Source organism: Rhinoraja longicauda, chromosome 25 (assembly GCF_053455715.1).
Source record: "Rhinoraja longicauda isolate Sanriku21f chromosome 25, sRhiLon1.1, whole genome shotgun sequence".
Taxonomy (NCBI): domain Eukaryota; kingdom Metazoa; phylum Chordata; class Chondrichthyes; order Rajiformes; family Arhynchobatidae; genus Rhinoraja; species Rhinoraja longicauda.
The window spans coordinates 3,942,609-3,962,815 of record NC_135977.1 but is presented as its reverse complement, the minus strand read 5'-3'; the positions used below and the strand labels follow the sequence as shown (position 1 = coordinate 3,962,815).

At 50.6% G+C, this 20,207-nt stretch overlaps 1 protein-coding gene across 1 annotated transcript in view; it reads right to left on the bottom strand.

Annotated features, from left to right (window-relative positions):
* LOC144605670 (ubiquitin-conjugating enzyme E2 L3) overlaps positions 1 to 19,887 on the bottom strand; it is a 42,093-nt gene extending 22,206 nt beyond the window's left edge. Inside the window, exons 1-2 of the mRNA XM_078421151.1 lie at positions 19,823 to 19,887; positions 3,487 to 3,582 (exon numbers count right to left, since the gene is read on the bottom strand). Of these exons, the coding sequence (XP_078277277.1) occupies positions 3,487 to 3,582; positions 19,823 to 19,849 (123 nt within the window). The 5' untranslated portion in view covers positions 19,850 to 19,887. The remainder of the gene's footprint in view (positions 1 to 3,486; positions 3,583 to 19,822) is intronic.
* Positions 19,888 to 20,207: the final 320 nt, after the last annotated feature.

The following is a 20,207-nucleotide window of genomic DNA, read 5'->3' as shown; positions in this document are numbered from 1 at the left end:
GATGAGAAGGGATCTCATAGAAACATATAAAATTCTTAAAGGATTGGACAGGCTGGATGCAGGAAAAATGTTCCCCATGTTGGGGGAGTCCAGAACCAGGGGTCACAGTTTAAGAATAAGGGGCAGGCCATTTAGGACTGAGATGAGGAAAAACTTTTTCACTCAGAGAATTGTGAATATGTGGAATTCTCTGCCAAGGAAGCCAGTGGAGGCCAATTCACTGGATGTTTTCAAGAGAAACTTAGATTTAGCTCTAGGGGCTAACGGAATCAAGGGATTTGGGGAGAAAGCAGGAACGGGGTATTGATTTTGGATGATCAGCCATGATCATATTGAACGGCGGTGCTGGCTCGAAGGGTCGAATGGCCAACTCCTGCACCTATTTTCTACGTCTTTATGTTTCTATAAAACCTACGTAGTCACAGGTAGAACATGCAAACTCCATATAAACAGCAGCTGGCATTGTGAGGTAGTGACTCTACCAGCTGCACCACTGTGCCGCCCCATAAACCCCCTATTTTCCGGGATACTGTTACAGAGACTAGCATTGAGTTTAAATTCTGTGGCTGCCCTCATAAGAACTGCACTCATCGCTACATCAACGGTGCAAAAGAATAGCTACTCGCCCAGTAACATAACACTACTGCAACCTTTCTCCAACTCTTTATCAACGTTGTACCCAGCACTTTGCTAGGCATCCATTTTTCAATTCGAGTCAGAGTCATACAGCCTGGAAACAGGTCCTTCGGCCCAATCGAAAGATACTAGAGGAGCAAGATAGACCACTCGACCCTAAAATCCGTAGTATGTCACGGCGCCATTTTAGTAGGCAGAAACTTGCAGAAACATTTAAAATGAAAAATAACAAAAACATGTGAATTAATAGATGAGATATATTCTTCATTTTAATGGTATCATCACACGTACTGTTCCCTCAAAACACTGAGTACACTGTGAGAGGCATAGTTTTGCTCACTAAAATGGTGGACATTTCGCTCCTTTGCGTACTACACTTCAGTATAGGCGATTTCATCGGAGTTGTCCATCTTGTTCCTCTAGTATCTTTGGTCCAATCTGCTCATGGCAACCAATGTGCCCCTCTACGCTAGTCCAACCTGCCTGCGTTCACCCATATCCCTCTAAACATTTCCTATCCATATACCTGTCCAAATGTATTTTTAAACGCTGTGATAATACCTGCCTCAACTACCTCCTCCGGCAGCTCGCTCCATATAAGGGGTCTCGACCCGAAACATCACCCATTCCTTCTAACCAGAGATGCTGCCAATCCCGCTGAGTTACTCCAGCCTACCCTTTATCATAAGGAATAGAAGTAGAATTAGGCCATTTGGCCCATCAAGTCTACTCCGCCATTCAATCATGGCTGATCTATCTCTCCCTCCTAACCCCATTCTCCTGCCTTCTCCCCAAAAGTGTAAAAAAGTTGCTCCTTGGGTTCCTATTAAATCTTTCCCCCCCCCCCACCTACCTCCCCTTAAACCTATGTCTTCTGGTACTTGATACCCCTACGCTGGGTAAAAGACTGTGCATTTACCCTAGCTATTCCTCTCATGATCTTGTACATCTCTATAAGATTACTCATCATTCTCCTGTACTCCAAGGAATAAAGTCCCAAATTACATATAACGATGTCTTCATTCAAATACAGTAATCCAAATTAATTGAGGACTATCTTTCATAAGAACAATTGTATTCATGATCTAAACAGAAGTGTCAGGTCATGCTAACCCTTGAACATGCCACTGCACATTTAATGTAGCAAAAAAAATACGTTACTTCATAGAAAACCATCAAAAGCCTGAAGAAAGGTACAGAGAACATAGAATAGTACAGCAAACAGTGCCCATGTCGAGCATGATGTCAAGTTAAGGTGACCTGTACCTACATGTGGTTCATATCCCTCCATGTCTATGTGTAGGAAAGAACTGCAGATGCTGGTTTAAATCGAAGATAGACACAAAATGCTGGACTATCTCAGTGGAACAGTTTGGCAGCATCTCTGGAGAGAAGGAATGGGTGACGTTTCGGGTCGGGCCAACCATTCTTCAGACTGAAGTCTGAAGAAGGGTCTCGACCCGAAACGTCACCCATTCCTTCTCTCCTGAGATCCTGCCTGACCTGCTGAGTTACTCCAGCATTTTGTGAACTAAATACCTTCGATTTGTACCAGCATCTGCAGTTATTTTCTTACACTATTCTTCAGACTGATGTCAGGGGAGTGGGCGGGACAAAGATAGAATGTAGTCGGAGACAGTAAGCCCATCTAAAAGACTCTAAAATGCCACAGATAAGTTGCGAGGTGCACTTTAAAGGAATAAAATGAGGTAGAGGGGTTTAGGGTAGAAGGGACAGTTGGAGATCCAGTCAGCAAAAGGGAGAACAAATTATTTTGGGGATAATCAAGAAATCAGATTTGGAGAAACACGTCTCGTGCGCAGTTATAGGTCAAATGGTATTATGTCTGGGAGATATAATATTGAAGGATATTATCTACGGGAAAAGCCAATGTTGATTTGAAACATAGGAAAGAATATTAGTACTGGACATGCAATGGTAATAAAGAATATTAGTGCTGGAAATGCAAAGGGGCTAAAGTAAATAGCATTTTTGCAAGTTGGACAAAAGCGGTTTTTAATGACAAACATAGGAAAGGCAAATTGAGGGGTCATGAAGCCAGATTCATACTGCACGGAAACAGGCCCTTCAGCCTAACCAGTCCAGGCTGACCACCATGCCCCACCTCAGCTAGTCCCGCCTGCTTGCATTTGCCCCATATCCCTCTAAACCTTTTCTATCCATGTACCTATTAAATGTTGTTATGGCATTAACCTCAACTATCTCTTCTGGCTACTCGTTCCATATACCCATTGCCCTCTGAATTTAAAAAAACATGTTCCTTGGGTTCCTATTAAATCTTGCCTCTGTGCACTCCCCTTATCTTTTCAATTCTAAAGTGGCAGTACCGAAGTGTGTTGGAACAGTCCAATTTTAAGATGTGATGAGATTAGCCGGGGCTAGAAAAGAATATGTGAGGAACTGCAGACGCTGGTTTACACCGTAGACACAAATTGCTGGAGTAACTCAGCGGGATAGACAGATCCTGAAGAAGGGTCTCGATCTCAAACGTCACCAGAGACGCTGCCTGTCCCGCTGAGTTACTCCAGCATTTTGTGTCTATCTTCTAGAAATGAATGTTATGGTGGAAAAGGGCAATCTTAATGATGGTATGGTTATCTCCACAGAAGCTGTTTCAAGATCAAACGTGACACTCGTTAGGGAAGTGAGTACACAACTGATTTTTTTAAATTAGCACCAAATAATTGCACGGTCTTTTTTACCTTCTTTTCGACGTCAAACTGCGCTGAGCTTTAAACAGTGAATAAAAATTTGAAATCACAGAGAATTGTACAACTATCAGCTACAAAAGCGTATCACGGCGAATTCTTCAGTCTGCAGTCTACTTACAGGAACAATAAGTCCTTGCCAATAGAATACATTTGTGTCATCCACTAGGATATTACGGAAATTCTTCATTCTAGTCTTGCGGATTTCATCAAGTTCCTACGAGAAAAAAAAACAACACCGGTAGAATGCAGAGAACTCTTCCACAGCAGAGTATTCAAACCTGTCCCAATGCCCGAACTCATTGCCCGCACTGACTGAGTACAGAGACGATTAAGATGACCATCCCAGCCTTCCCCGAAGCTGAGCAGGTCAAAGCAGAAGACCACGTCTCACATAATGCATTCTGGCAGTCAGCAAGCCCTGCGATGACTAATTATTATCCAAGGTCTTTCAACTTGAACAGACCGAAGTAACTTCAAACCAAAACCAATTAGGAACACCTTAAAAATCCCAGAAATTAAATCAATAGAAATTTAAATAAGCCACACGCAATTTAAATAAGCTACTGAGCAATTTAAGCAGTTTATTTTGCTTCAAATCACACCATGGGATCTAGAATGGTTACAACACAGAGGACATTTTGATCAAGTACTAGAAAATGGAATCAAAGGATCATCAAAATGCTGGAGTAACTCAGCGGGACAGGTAGCATATCTGGAGAGAAGGAATGTCCTACACAATCTACTAACCCTTATGTCTTTGGAGTGTGAGAGGAAACCAGAGATCATACAGACTTCATGTTCTTTGATTTCTTCAGTGTATTCAAGACCATCCAGCCTGGGCTTTTGGGGGGCAAGCTGGAGCGCACAGGAGTGGATCACCACCTCACATCCTGGATTCTGGACTACCTCACCAACCGACCAGTGTGTGAGGACAAAGGACCTGGTCTCGGACAGGATGGTCTGCAGCACTGGGGTTCCGCAAGGAACAGTGCTAGCGCCATTCTTGTTCACCCTGTACACTGCGGACTTCAGGCACAGCTCTGCAGACTCCTATCTACAGAAGTTCTCTGACGACTCTGCCATCGTCGGCCTCATCACGGTCGACAAGGACAGGGAGTACAGAGAACTGATCACGGAGTTTGTGGACTGGTGCCAGCGGAACCGCCTCCGGATCAACGCGGGGAAAACCAGGGAGATGGTGGTAGATTTCCGCAGGCGCAGCCAGGTCCCCCCGACACCGGTGAACATCCAGGGAATGGACATCGAGAGGGTGGGTTCTTATAAGTACCTGGGGGTCCACCTCAACAATAAACTGGACTGGACTGAAAACACCGATGCGCTATACAGAAAGGGCCAGAGCAGACTTTATCTGCTAAGGAGACTCAGGTCCTTTGGAGTGCAGGGGGCACTCCTAAGGACCTTCTACAACACGGTGGTTGCATCGGCCATTTTCTATGGAGTGGTCTGCTGGAGCAGCAGCATCTCAGCGGTGGAGGGGAAGAGACTCGACAAGCTGGTCAGGAAGGCCAGCTCTGTCCTGGGTTGCCCCCTCGACTCAGTGCAGGTGGTGGGAGAGAGGAGGATGATGGCAAAGCTAACATCGCTGCTGGACAACGACTCCCACCCCATGCAGGACACTGTCACTGCACTGAGTAGCTCCTTCAGTGACAGACTCTTTCACCCCAAGTGCGTGAAGGAGAGATATAGGAGGTCCTTCCTTCCCGCTGCTGTGAGACTGCACAACCAGCACTGCTCCCAGCAGACCAGTCAACCAGAACAGCTAAGGAATACACAGAAAAATGATGACAATTTATGTATCTTTTATTTATAATGAATGATCTCTTGCTCTCTTGCTATCCACTTTGCTGCTGTAATACTGTAAATTTCCCCGGTGTTGGACGAATAAAGGAATATATTATTATTATCACCACTCGTTGTGATGGCGCTGAAAGGCAGCAACTCTACCGCTGCGCCACCGTGCCGCCCTAATATACTTATTCATGTAGAAACAAGAACTGCAGATGCTAGTTTACACAAAAGGAAACAGAGCGATGGAGTAACTCAGCGGGTTAGGCAGTATCGCTGGAGGACATGGATAGGTGACTTTTCTGATCTGGTCACTTCTTCATACTCATTCTTTCGCTGCTCCTTCCTGTTTTCTAGCACCTTGGATTGGCTTGCTGACTGAACTGTACAATTACAAAATGTACTTTCATAACAGATAACATCCTCACTTACACTCGTCAGCAGCCCTGGCCCATGACCACTCAAAATGGAGGAGCTTTCAAGACACTTCGAGAACCTTGAATCTATTTATTGGGATTCTGGCATAAATGGCAGATGAGGTACACCACCTCACCATCTACACAACCTTCTTGCCCAGTCAAACCTTGCTTGATCATGTATTGCAGAGTCTGTGAGATTCACACTAGCCACAAGTCACCTCAGAAACAAATCCTCAATATGTGGGGCGCAGGGCACGGTGGCGCAGCGGTAGAGTTCCTGCCTCACAGCGCCAGAGACCCGGGTTCGATCCTGACTACGGGTGCTGTCCATACGGAGTTTGTACGTTCTCCCTGTGACCTGCGTGGGTTTTCTCTGGATTCCTCACACACTCCAAAGACGTACAGGTTCGTAGGTTAATTGGCTTGGTATAATTGTAAATTATCCCTGGTGTGTGTGGGATAGCGTTAGTGTGCGGGGATCGTTGGTCGGCATGGTCTCGGTGGGCCGAAGGGCCTTTGTAATGCTATGACAATGTTAACAGTGTGACTTATGCAATAATTTTTTGTTTCGTTTAGAGATACAGCAACCCACCAAGTCCGCACCAACAAGCGATCCCCGCACATTAACGCTGTCCTACACTAGGGACAATTTACACTTATACCAGGCCAATTAACCTACAAAAAACGTGTACGTCTTTGGAGTGTGGGAGGAAACCGAAGATCTCGGAGAAAACCCATGCGGTCACGGGGAGAACGTGCAAACTCCGTACGGACAAGCACCCGTAGTCGGGTTTGACCCCGGGTATCTGGCGCTGTAAGCGCTGTCACTCTGCAACTATACAGCTGTGCCATCGTGACCGCCCCCATGGTGGAATTGTGAACATTCCTTCTGTTCACATTAGCTGCTGCTGCTGTTCCTGCTAAAAATTTCTACTGCTGTTAAAATTAACTGCGGTGGAATTATATAAAAAAAAGTTTTAATGTTTCCTTTGTAATGTATATTTAGGAGAAGAAATGTTAACTTAAACTTTAACCTTTGTTACTTCATCTCAATTCGCCACCATATTGGAAAACTGTAAATCACCCTGTCACTTATCTCACCCTGTCTAATTTAGATTTTTAGATTTAGAGATACAGCGCAGAAACAGGCCCTTCGGCCCACCGGGTCCGCGCCGCCCAGCGATCCCCGCACATTAACACTATCCTACACCCACTAGCGACGATTTTTTAAAAACATTTGCCCAGCCAATTAACCTACAAACCTGTACGTCTTTGGAGTGTGGGAGGAAACCGAAGATCTTGGAGAAAACCCACGCAGGTCACGGGGAGAACGTACAAACTCCGTACAGACAGCGCCCGTAGTCAGGATCGAACATGAGTCACCGGCGCTGCATTCACTGTAAGGCAGCAACTCTACCGCTGTGCCACCGTGCCACCATTTGGGAGGGGCCAATTTCCTTGTAGAACCATAGAAAATAGGTGCAGGAGTAGGCCATTCGGCCCTTCGAGCCAGCACCGGCATTCAATATGATCATGGCTGATCATCTAAAATCAGTACCCCATTCCTGCTTTCTCCCCATATCCCTTGGTTCCGTTAGCCCTAAGAGCAAAATCTAACGCTCTCTTGAAAACATCTAATGAACCAGTAAGGCAGGGATCAATCAGTCTTTCTGATGTGCATAATACAATGGTCGATATATCCACCATTGTGTGGCTATCAGTGTCATAGAGTGTGGAAACAGGCCCTTCGGCCTAACTTGCCCACACCGGCCAACATGTCCCAGCTACACTAGCCCCACCTCCTATAATTCCTGAATTTCTTCTGGAAATTTAGTGTATCAGAAATCAATGCTGCATATCTGCTGCGGTGTGAATGCAAAGGAACATGATTCAAATTTGTTGCCATTTATTATCTATGCATGCTGTTGTTGTTTCCCCCCCCCCCCCCACCTTGTCCTTACAGAAAGTTGGACCTTTGTACATGATGATTAATTTACTGATCTTCCCTTCTGCGCAAAGCGCAAGAACTTTGCGATTTGCGCAGAAGGAAAGATAAGTAAATTACTTATTAGTAATAAGATACGCTTATAAAAACAGGCAAAGAAACCTCTTAGGGGTTTGGGTCCTGCATTGGAAGGCAATGGTGAGGAAATCTGAAGATGGGTCTCGACCTGAAACGTCACTCGTTCCTTCACTCCAGAGATGCTGCCTGACCCGCTGAGTTACTCCAGCATTCTGTGTCCACCTGCAATGGTGAGGAAAGTCCACGCTCAATCAGAGGAGAACCCCACCATTCAGTTTCCACTGCGAGAAAATGTGGGATTATGACAGAGGCCAGTAAAAGCTGTTCACAAGTTATAGGAGTAGAATTACGCCATTCGGCCCATCGCGTCCACTCCGTCATTCAATCATGGCTGATCTCTGCCCCCTTCTCCCATTTTCCAGCCTTCTTCCCATAACCATTGACGACCGTTCTAATCAAGAATTTGTCAATCTCCGCCTTAAAAATATCCACTGACTTGGCCTCCACAGCCCTCTGTGGTAATGAGATCCACAGATTTACTATCCTTTCAATAAAGAAGTTCCTCCTCACCTCCTTTCTAAAAGCGCACCCTTTAATTCTGAGGCTGTGACCTCTGGTCCTAGACTCTCCCACCAGTGGAAACATCCTTTCCACGTCCACTCTATCTATGCCTTTCATTATTCTGTAAGTTTCAATGAGGTTTACAAGGTTGTTGCCAGGACCAGAGGGTGTGATCTATTGGGAGAGGTTGAGTAGGCTGGAACTCTATTCCTTGGAGCACAGGAGGATGAGGGGTGATCTTATAGAGGTGTATAAAATCATGAGAGGAATAGATCGGGTAGACGCACAGAGCCTCTTGCCCAGAGTAGATGAATCGAGGACCAGAGGGCATAGGTTTACGGTGAAGGGAAAATTATTTAATAGGGATCTGAGGGGTCACTTTTTCACACAAAGGAATAAGCTGCCAGAGGAGGTAGTTGAAGCAAGGACTATCTACGGCTATGACTCGGGGGCAGGTTTCTGAGTGTTAATTTTACAAGTGGCAAACATTAGCAGCTAAGAGGTCACTATTTTCATATTTTGCTAACCAGAAGCTGAAACAGAAATTTCACAATAAGCAATAGAGCTGGAATTAATATTGTGTATTATTTTCCAGTCACCAACATGTGCAGGACTGTGCTATGCACAACAGGGATGTATTGACAGTGGAGAGTTTTGTGGGGTGGACATGGAGCTTTGGTTCATGTATAACCAGAGCAGACTTCCTTCATTTCAATCTGTATCACATTGTAGAATACGGTACAATAACAGTCACAAATAGAATTTGATAAAATCACTTTACAATGAAGCCAAGCCTGGTTTAAATTGCAGGTGATCAATTGGACATAATACCAATCAAATATACAAACTGACCGTAGTTTCAAGATGGCGCCCAACCCAGGCAGCTCTTTGTGTACTGGTCACGGGGGGGGGGGGGGGGGATCTTCAATCACGCATGATTATTGCTCGACTCTTTTAAATCTCTGGCCCTATCTTACTTTAACTATGCTCTTCTTGCCAAATGGCCTCCCTCTGCCCCTATTTTCTTTTTCTTAACCTCATCTCAGATCTGTACCTCATTGGAGACCCTCGGACTATCTTTGATTGGACATTACTGGCTTTATCTTGCATTAAACGTTATTCCCTTTATCATATATCTGTACATAGCGAATGCCTCGATTGTAATCATACGTTGTCTTTCCGCTGATTGGTTAGCACGCAACAAAAGCTTATCATTGTTCACCTCGGTACACGTGACAATCAATCAAACTAAACTATACAAACAACTTAGTTTAGTTTAGACATACAACGTGTATACAGGCCCTTCAGCCCGCGCCGACCAGCGATCACCCCATGCACTTGCACTATCCTACACACTAGGGACAATTTTACAATTACTGAATTACCAAAGCAAATTAGCCAACAAATCTGTATGTTTAGTTGTTTAGTTTAGTTTTACAGATGCAGCTTGGAAACAGGCCCATCGGCCCACCGGGTCCACGCCGACCGGCGATCCCCGCACATTAACACCATCCTCTATCCACTAGGGACAATTTTTACATTTACCAAGCCAGGTCACGGGGAGAACGTACAAACTCCGTACAGACAGCCCCCATGGTCGGGATCGAACCCGGATCTCCGGTGCTGCATTCACTGTAAGGCAGCAACTTTACCGCTGCGCCACCGTGGAGTGTGGGAGTATGGGAATTGAAGTATGATTTATGACAACGTTTGTATATATTTAATGGAAGAGACAGCGCCGGCCATCGAGTGCCAGATGACGCTGCATGAAGGTTGCACAAGGTAAAATGATAATCATAATGGTTATTGCAAAACGTGTTGTCTGTCTCCAGCAGTGGATGCAATCATTAAATGGAGGCACTGTTGACTTTTGCACCTGTTCTTGGATGGTTTTAGCACGGCGCCCCCAAAGGCAACACCTACGGAGCATGGAGTTTGGTTAGCAAGGGACTTGTAGGATTAGGGCAACAGTGATAGAATTATAAGAAAATAACTGCAGATGCTGGTACAAATCGAAGGTATTTATTTCACAAAATGCTGGAGTAACTCAGCGGGTCAGGCAGCATCTCAGGAGGGAAAAAATGGGTGACGTTTTGGGTCGAGACCCTTCTTCAGACTGATGTCGGGGGGGGGGAGACAAAGGAAGGATATAGGTGGAGACAGGAAGATAGAGGGAGATCTGGGAAGGGGGAGGGGAAGAGAGGGACAGAGGAACTATCTAAAGTTGGAGAAGTCAATGTTCATACCACTGGGCTGCAAGCTGCCCAGGCGAAATATGAGGTGCTGTTCCTCCAATTTCCGGTGGGCCTCACTATGGCACTGGAGGAGGCCCATGACAGAAAGATCAGACTGGGAATGGGAGGGGGAGTTGAAGTGCTCGGCCACCGGGAGATCAGTTTGGCCAACGCGGACCGAGCGCAGAATTAAGTCGTTTACTTTGGTTTAGAGATAAGGTGTGGAAACAGGCCCTTCGGCCCACCGGGTCCGGGCCGACCAGCGATCCCCGCATTCAGCCCAGACCCGGTCACAGGGAGAACACGTCTAAATTAGTACAGACAGCACCCATAGTCGGAATCGAACCCGGGTCTCTGGCGCTGTGAGCCAGCAACTCTACCTCTGCGCCACCGTGCCGCCCCTATCGTGTCACCTCCCCACTGCTGGGGTAAAGGCCTCTCTTCAGAAATGGAGGGGGGGACGGAGCAGGAGGGGGGATTCCAGTTGTGATGGTCCACGTGGATGAAAACCAATGGCAGTCTCAACTTCCAAATTAAAAGTATGATTGATGGCATTAATAAATATTTTATGGAAGTGGCAGTACCAGCTGCCAAATTACAGTGAAGGTCATGCAAGATGAATTGAACTTACATAACCATTATGGACAAAGCACGTAGTTCTGCTGAGAGCACAGAAGCAGCCAGGGTCCACATTAAAATGCTGAACAAAAATTGTAACAGCCTCTGCTTTACTATGTGAGCCAGTTAACCAGCAAGGATTAAATGAGATCCGAGAATGCATGGCTCAACGATTGAAGGGAGAGTAATGAATAAAGAGGGGGGTCCTTATGGGGTAGCTGGAGGTAGGAGTGGGGGAAGAGAGGGAATTCTGAACGCTAAAGAGAACTAAACAAGGCAATAGTGTTGTGTAGCAAGAAGGGTCTCGACCCGAAACGTCACCCATTCCTTCTCTCCAGGGATGATACTTGTCCCGCTGAGTTACTCCGGCATCTTGTGCCTATTTTTGGTGTAAACCAGCATCTACAGTGCTGTGCAGCAAATGGACAAAAATTAGTAAGGGACAATGCACAAATATATAAGAGCATACTTCAAATTATCTTCAAGGGTAGGGAAAATTGGTACAAAGATGGAATTGAAGGCCCTTTAACTGAATGTGCAGCATAACAATGGAAGTGACTTAATGACAAGCAGAAATGGGAATAATTTAACAACATTACAGACTCATGGTTGCAAAGCGACAAAGCTTGGGAGTTAAATATTCCAGCAGATTTTGTTTAATTTTGTTTACTATTGTCACTAAACAAAATCTGCTGAAACATTTAATTCCCCAATTTTGTCGATTTGCAACCATGTTCCTGTCGTGCTAATAAATTGGGCTAGCAAAATGGATAAAGAAGAGGGCAGTTCATTTTACATAGGATTTTACATAGGATTAAGGCAGTTGAGGGGTTGATGGTATAATGGGTTAATTATGAGGCTGATGTTTATCCTGAACGGTGTTCACAAGTTATAGGAGTAGAATTAGACCATTAGGCCCATCGAGTCCACTCTGCCATTGACATCATGGCTGATCTCTGCCTCCTAATCCCATTTTCCTGTCTTCTACCCATAACCCTTAACATCCGTTTTAATCATGAATTTGTCTATCTCTGCCCTAAAAATAACCACTGACGGCCTCCACAGCCCTCTGTGGCAATGAGTTCCACAGATTCACCACCCTCTGACTAAAGAAGTTTCTCTTCACCTCCTTTCCAAAAGAGCGCCCTTTACTTCTGAGACTGTGACCTCTTGTCTTAGACTCTCCCACCAGTGGAAACTTCCTCTCCACATTCACTCTATCTATGCCTTTCATTATTCTGTAAGTTTCAATGGGGTTTAGAGGTATTGGGGGCAAAAGCAGGCAGGTGGGACTAGTGTAGATGGGGCATGTTGGCCCCCATGGGCAAGCTGGGTCGAAGGGCCTGTTTTATTATTCTGTAAATGTCGAGACCTCAGGGTCATTGTCTCAAGACAAGGATAGAAGAGAAGAAATGTCTTCACTCACTCTTCACTCACGAGATTGGGAATCTTTGGAATTCCGATCAAATGGGCTGTGGTAGTTCAGCTGTTGTGTTTGTGCAAGTCTGAGATCAATAGATTTTTAGATATTAATGTGGGAATCCAGAGATCTGAGGTTAGTAGGGAAGAATAACGGAAGCGAAAGATAAGATGTTGTGATGAAGTGCTTCGAGAGGTTGGTTATGAAGCAAATCAACTGCTGCCTCAGTGATGACCTCAACACAGAGGGTGCAGGAAAGAACTGCAGATGCTGGCTTAAACTGAAGGTAGACCCAAAATGCTGGAGTAACTCAGCGGGACAGGCAGCATCTCGGGATAGAAGGAATGGGTGACGTTTCAGATCGAGAACCTTCTTCAGACTCTTCTCGACCCGAAATGTCACCCAGGGAGTGAAGAAAGCTAATGGCATGTTGGCCTTCATTGTGAGAGGATTTGAGTTTTGGAGCAAGGAGGTCCTACTGTAGTTGTACAGGGCCCAGGTGAGATCACACCTGGAGTATTGTGTGCAATTTTGGTCTACTATTTTGAGGAAGGACATTATTGCCATTGAGGGAGTGCAGCGTAGGTTCACTAGGTTAATTCCCGGGAAGTCGGGACTGACATTTGATGAAAGAATGGAGTGACTGGGCTTGTATTCGCTGGAATTTAGAAGGATGAGAGGGGATCTTATAGAAACATATAAAATTATTAAGGGATGGGACACCCTGGGGGAGTTCAGAACCAGGGACTGCAGTTTAAGAATAAGGGATAGGCCATTTAGAACTGAGATGAGGAAAACCTTTTTCACACAGAGAGATGTGAATTTGTGGAATTCTCTGCCTCAGAAGGCAGTGGAGGCCGATTCACTGGATGCTTTCAAAAGAGAGTTAGATAGAGATACTGCCTGACCCGCTGAGTTACTCCAGGTTTTTGGGTCTATGTAAGGTAGAACGATCCATGGGAGATCTTTGGTCAGCATTGATTTTCTCTTAGAGTCTCGCTGAGTCACTTCTTAAGTACAGAATAAATTATGACATTAATTCAGCTTATTAATGGGTTACAAAGCTTTGCTTAGAAACCCACACATAAGTGGTGTATTTCTTACATTTTAACATCCAAACTACAATTGGTGACTGGACAAATTATGTCATTTTATTTACAAAATCCTCCTGAATATACAAATTAACGATGTGAATTTGAATATGAATCTTCTGGGACACATACATACATGGATCTCAGATCCAAGAAATGTGTTTAATATAGATTGAAATAGTATGGCAAAAATTAGAGCTAAAAGCTGGCAAATTATACATAGCCAGCACGATTCTGCTCAATGAAACACAGAATCAGGCAGTGTCGACGTTGGAACTGCGAGATCAATACTAAGTGAGATATACAGTGCCTTCCATAATGTTTGGGACAAAGACACATCATTTATTTATTTGCCTCTGTACTCCACAATTTGAGATCTGTAATAGAAAAAATCACATGTGGTTAAAGTGCACATTGACAGATTTTATTAAAGGTCATTTTTATACATTTTGGTTTCACCATGTAGAAATTACAGCTGTGTTTATACATAGTCCCCCCATTTCAGGACACCTTAATGTTTGGGACACACGGCTTCACAGGCGTTTGTAATTGCTCAGGTGTGTTTAATTGCCTCCTTAATGCAGGTATAAGAGAGCTCTCAGCACCCTGTCTTTCCATCACCTTTGGAAACTTTTATTGCTGTTTATCAACATGAGGACCAAAATTGTGCCAATTAAAGTCAAAGAAGTCATTATGAGACTGAGAAACAAGAATAAAACTTCAGTAAAACTGATGAATATAGAGGCATCAGCCAAACCTTAGGCTTACCAAAATCAACTGTTTGGAACATCATTAAGAAGAAAGAGAGCACTGGTGAGCTTACTAATCGCAGAGGGACGCCAGGCCAAGGAAGACCTCCACAGCTGATGACAAAAGAATTCTCTCTATAATAAAGAAAAATCCCCAAACACCTGTCCGACAGATCAGAAACACTCTTCAGGGTCAGGTGTGGATTTGTCAATGACCACTGTCCGCAGACGATTTTGTGAACAGAAATACAGAGGCTACACTGCAAGATGCAAATCACTGGTTAGCTGCAAAAATAGGATGGCCAGGTTACAGTTTGCCAAGAAGTACTTAAAAGAGCAACCACAGTTCTGGAAAAAAGACTTGTGGACAGATGAGACGAAGATTAACTTATATCAGAGCGATGGCAAAAGCAAAGTATGGAGGAGAGAAGGAACTGCCCACGATCCAAAGCATACCACCTCATCTGTGAAACACGGTGGTGAGGGTGTTATAGCCTGGGCATGTGTGGCTGCTGAAGGTACTGGCTCACTTATCTTCATTGATGATACACCTGCTGATGGTAGTAGCAGAATGAATTCTGAAGTGTTTAGACACATCCCATCTGCTCAAGTTCAAACAAATCCCTCAAAGCTCATTGGCTGGTGGTTCATTCTACAGCAAGACAATGATCCCAAACATACTGCTAAAGCAACAAAGGAGTTTTTCAAAGCTAAAATATGGTCAATACTTGAGTGGCCAAATCAATCACTCAATCTGAACCCAATTGAGCATGCCTTTTATATGCTGAAGAGAAAACTGAAGGGGACTAGCCCCCAAAGCAAGCATAAGCTAAAGATGGCTCAATATGGGCCTGGCAGAGCATCACCAGAGAAGACATCCAGCAACTGGTGATGTCCATGAATCAGACTTCAAGCAGTCATTACATGCAAAGGACATGCAACAAAATACTAAACATGACTACTTGCATTTATATGACATTGCTGTGTCCCAAAAATTATGGTGCCCTGAAATGGGGGGACTATCTATAAACACTACTGTAATTCTACATGGTGAAACCAAATTGTATAAAAAAATGCCTTTATTAAAATCTTTCAATGTGCACTTTAACCACATGTGATTTTTTCTATTACAAATCTCAAATTGTGGAGTACAGAGGCAAATAAATAAATGATGGGTCTTTGTCCCAAACATTATGGAGGGCACTGTAGAAAGATAATTAAAAAAACATGGGAGAACCGGGAAGAGAATGAACATAAACCTCTGAAGAAACTCCCTGTTTTTAGCTGGAGGTTAATAACGGTATTAGGTAACGACATTGAATAACGGACTAATTATAGCAGGTGTCCACTGGCCTCGCCAGTATTTTCCTGGAAAGACGGGTGTGATCTTAATTCAATGGAGGGAGGTGGGTGGAAGGGGAAGTGGGGGCAATGGGGTGGAAGGGGAAGTGGGGGCAATGGGGGGGAAGGGGAAGTGGGGGCAATGGGGGGGAAGGGGAAGTGGGGGCAATGGGGGGAAGGGGAAGTGGGGGATGCAGGGAAGGGAGTTGTGGGGTAAGGGGGATTGGAGGTTGGGGGTTTGAGGGGGGAAGGGGTTTGATTAGGAGGGGCGTTTGAGGGGGAGGGGGGTTTGGGGGAAAGGGGGGTTTGGGGAAAGGGGGGCGGGGAAAAGGGGGGGGTGGGGAAAAGGGGGCGGGGGGAAGGGAGGAGGGAAAGGGGGAGGGGGAAAGGGGGAGGGGGGGAAGGGGAGGGGGAAAGGGGGAGGGGGAAAGGGGAGGGGGAAAGGGGAGGGGGAAAGGGGGAGGGGGGAAAGGGGGAGGGGGAAAGGGGGAGGGGGAAAGGGATGGGGAGGGGAAAGAGGGTGGGGGGAGGGAGGTTGGGGAGGGGAAAGGGAGGTTAGGGAGGGGGAAATGGGAGGTTAGGGAGGGGGAAATGGGAGGTTAGGGAGGGGGAAATGGGGGGTGAGGGAGGGGGAAAGGGGGGGTGAGGGAGGGGGAAAGGGGGGGTGAGGGAGGGGGAAAGGGGGGTGAGGGAGGGGGAAAGGGGGGTGGGAGAGGGGGAAGGGGGGTGGGGGAAAGGGAAAGGGAAAAGGGGGGTGGGGAAAGGGGGGGTGGGGAGGGGGAAAGGGGGGATGGGGAAAGGGGGGTGGGGAAAGGGGGGAGGGGGAGAACGGGGGGTGGGGGAGGGGGAGAAGGGGGTGGGGAGGGGGAGAAGGGGGGTGTGGAGGGGGAGAAGGGGGGTGGGGAGGGGGGAGAAGGGGGGGTGGGGAGGGGGAGAAGGGGGGGTGGGGAGGGGGAGAAGGGGGGGTGGGGAGGGGGAGAAGGGGGGGTGGGGAGGGGGAGAAGGGGGGGGTGGGGAGGGGGAGAAGGGGGGTGGGGAGGGGGAGAAGGGGGGGTGGGGAGGGGGAGAAGGGGGGGTGGGGAGGGGAGAAGGGGGGGTGGGGAGGGGAGAAGGGGGGTGGGGAGGGGGAGAAGGGGGGGTGGGGAGGGGAGAAGGGGGGGGTGGGGAGGGGAGAAGGGGGGGGGGTGGGGAGGGGGAGAAGGGGAGGGGGAGAAGGGGGTGGGGAGGGGGAGAAGGGGGGTGGGGGAGAAGGGGGGGTGGGGGAGAAGGGGGGGTGGGGGGTGGGGAGGGGGAGAAGGGGGTGGGGAAGGGGAGAAGGGGGGTGGGGAGGGGGAGAAGGGGGGGTGGGGAGGGGAGAAGGGGGTGGGGGAGGGGGAGAAGGGGGTGGGGGAGGGGAGAAGGGGGGTGGGGGAGGGGAGAAGGGGGGTGGGGGAGGGGAGAAGGGGGGTGGGGAGGGGGAGAAGGGGGGTGGGGAGGGGGAGAAGGGGGGTGGGGGAGGGGAGATGGGGGAGAAGGGGGTGGGGGAGAAGGGGGGGTGGGGAGAAGGGGGGGTGGGGGAGGGGGAGAAGGGGGTGGGGAAGGGGAGGTGGGGGAGAAGGGGGGGGTGGGGGAGGGGAGAAGGGGGGGTGGGGGAGGGGGAGAAGGGGGGTGGGGAGGGGGAGTGGGGAGAAGGGGGTGGGGGAGGGGGAGAAGGGGGGGGGGAGAAGGGGGTGGGGGAGAAGGGGGGATGGGGAGGGGGATGGGGAGGGGGAAAGGGGGGTGGGGAGGGGGAAAGGGGGGTGGGGAGGGGGAAGGGGGGTGGGGGGGGAAAGGGGGGTGGGGGGGAAGGGGGGATGGGGTGGGGGAAAGGGGGGTGGGGAGGGGGAAAGGGGGGGTGGGGGAGGGAGAAGGGGGGGTGGGGGAGGGAGAAAGGGGGGTGGGGGAATGGGGGGTGGGGGAAAGGGGGGTGGGGGAAAGGGGGGGTGGGAGGGGAATGGGGTGGGAGGAGGGAAATGGGGTGGGGAGGGGGAATCGGGTGGGGGAGGAGGAAGGGTGTGGGGGGAAAGGGGGTGGGGGGAAGGGGATGGGGGAAAGGAGGTGGGGGGGAAGGGGGGTGGAGGGAAGGGGGTTGGAGGGAAGGGGGGTGGGGGGAAGGGGGGGTGGAGGGAAAGGGGGGGTGGAGGGAAAGGGGGGATAGGGTGAGGGGGGAAAGGGTGGTTGTCGGGGAAGGGGGGTTTGAGGGGGGAAGGGGGGTTTGAGGGGGTGAAGGAGGGTAAGGGTGTTTGAGGGGGAAAAGGGGGGTTGTGGGGAAGGGTGGTTTGAGGGGGGAGGGGAGTTGAGGTGGTAAGGGGGGAAGGGTGGTTGAGGGGGAAGGGTGGTTGAGGGGGAAGGGGGGTGGGGAGAGGGGGGGTGGTGGAAAGGGGGGTGGGGGGAAAGGGGGTGGTGGAAAGGGGGGTGAGGGGGGAAAGGGGATTTGAGGGGGAAGGGGTTTGAGGAGGGTTGGGGGTTTGAGGGGGAAGGGGGGTTTGAGGGGGAAGGGGGTTTGAGGGTGAGGGGGTTTGAGGGGAAGGGGGTTGAGGGAGAGGGGGGGGTTTGAAGGGGAGGGGAGTTGAGTGGGAAGGAGGGTTGAGGGGGAAGGGGGTTGAGAGGTTGAGAGGGGAGGGGGGTTGAGGGGGGGGGAGGGGGGTGGGGGGGAAAGGGGGTGGGTGGGAAAGGGGGTGGTGGAAAAGGGGGGTGGGGAGGGAAGGAGAAGGGGGAGGGAAGGAGAGGGGAGGAAAGGGGAAGGGGAGGAAGATGGGGGGGAGGAAAGGGGAGGGGGATGGGGGAGGAAAGGGGAGGGGGATGGGGGGAGGAAAGGGGAGGGGGATGGGGGGAGGAAAGGGGGAGGGGGTTGGGGGGAGGGAAATGGGATGGGGGAGGAAAGGGGAGGGGAGGAAGGGGAGGGGGTGGGGGGAGGAATGGGGAAGGGGGAAGAAAGGGGAAGGGGGGAAGAAAGGGGAAGGGGTCGGAGGGGAGGATTGTGGGTGGGGGGGTTGTGGGTGAGGGTGAGGTGGGGTGTTGTGTGAGGGGGGGGAGGGTGTTGTGTGAGGGGGGGGAGGGTGTTGTGTGAGGGGGGGGGAGGGTGTTGTGTGAGGGGGGGAGGGTGTTGTGTGAGGGGGGGGGGGTGTTGTGTGAGGGGGGGAGGGTGTTGTGGGGGGGGAGGGTGTTGTGTGAGGGGGGAGGTGTTGTGTGAGGGGGGGGGGGAGGGTGTTGTGTGAGGGTGGTGTGAGGGTGTTGTGTGAGGGTGGTGTGAGGGGTGTTGTGTGAGGGGGGGGGGAGGGTGTTGTGTGAGAGGGGGGGGGGGGAGGGTGTTGTGTGAGGGGGGGGGAGGGTGTTGTGTGAGGGGGGGGGTGGGTGTTGTGTGAGGGGGGGGGGGAGGGTGGTGTGTGAGGGGGGGGGGGAGGGTGTTGTGTGAGGGGGGGGGGGAGGGTGTTGTGTGAGGGGGAGGGTGTTGTGTGAGGGGGGGGAGGGTGTTGTGTGAGGGGGGGGGGGGGGGGGAGGGTGTTGTGTGAGGGGGGGGAGGGTGTTGTGGGGGGGGAGGGTGTTGTGTGAGGGGGGGGAGGGTGTTGTGTAGGGGGGGGGGGGGGGGGCGAATGCTGGGCGGTTCGCGTTGATGGAGCCGCGGTGACCGGTCACACCAGGCCCGGACTCCCTCCCTCCCCCCCTCTCGCTGCCTGCAGTCTCCCCGCATCTCTCCTTCCTCGGTTCGGGCCGCGGCTTCGGCGGCCGTTCGTCCCTCAGCCCTTCCTCTCCCCTCCCCGCCCCGCCCCGCCCCGCCCCGCCGCACCGCCGCCGCCATCTCTTGCTGACTGTCCCCGGGCCGGGCCGGGCCTGCCGTGGAGGGCCGTGCCTCACTCCCGTACCCGTACCCGCTCCCCCCTCGTCGCCCCCGCTCCCCATCGCCAGCAGCGGTTGCGGTTGCGGTTCCCCCCCCCCCCCCCCGCTCTCCCGCCTCCCCCCCCCCCCCGGGCTGGGCCGGGCCGCGCGCCGTGGAGGGCCGCGCCTCACTCTCACTCCCGCACCCGCTCACCTCACTCCCCCCCCCCCCCCCCCGTCACCGTCACCCCCGTCACCTCCCCCCCATCGCCAGCAGCGGTCCCCGTCGCGGTCCCCGCTCTCCCCCCTCTCGCTCCCCGGGCCGGGCCGGGCCGGGCCAGGCCGCGCCGCCGTGTACCTTCATCAGCCGCTTGCTGCCCGCCATCTTGCCTCTCCCTCGCTTCCCACAATGACCCGCCGCCGCTTCCGCCCCCCCTCCCCCTCCCCTCACACACTCACTGGCAGTGCGGGGCGGCGCCGCCGGGGGCGCTGGCGGCAACCCAGCCTCACTCTGTGGGGGGGGGGGGGTGTCTGTGTGTGGGGGGGGGGTGTCTGTGTGGGGGGGGGGTGTCTGTGTGGGGGGGGGGGTGTCTGTGTGGGGGGGGGGGTGTCTGTGTGGGGGGGGGGGGTGTCTGTGTGGGGGGGGGTGTCTGTGTGTGTGGCTGTGGATGGGTCTGTGTGGGGGGGGGGGTGTGGGGTGTCTGTGGGTGGGTGTGTGTCTGTGGGGGGGGTGTGTGTCTGTG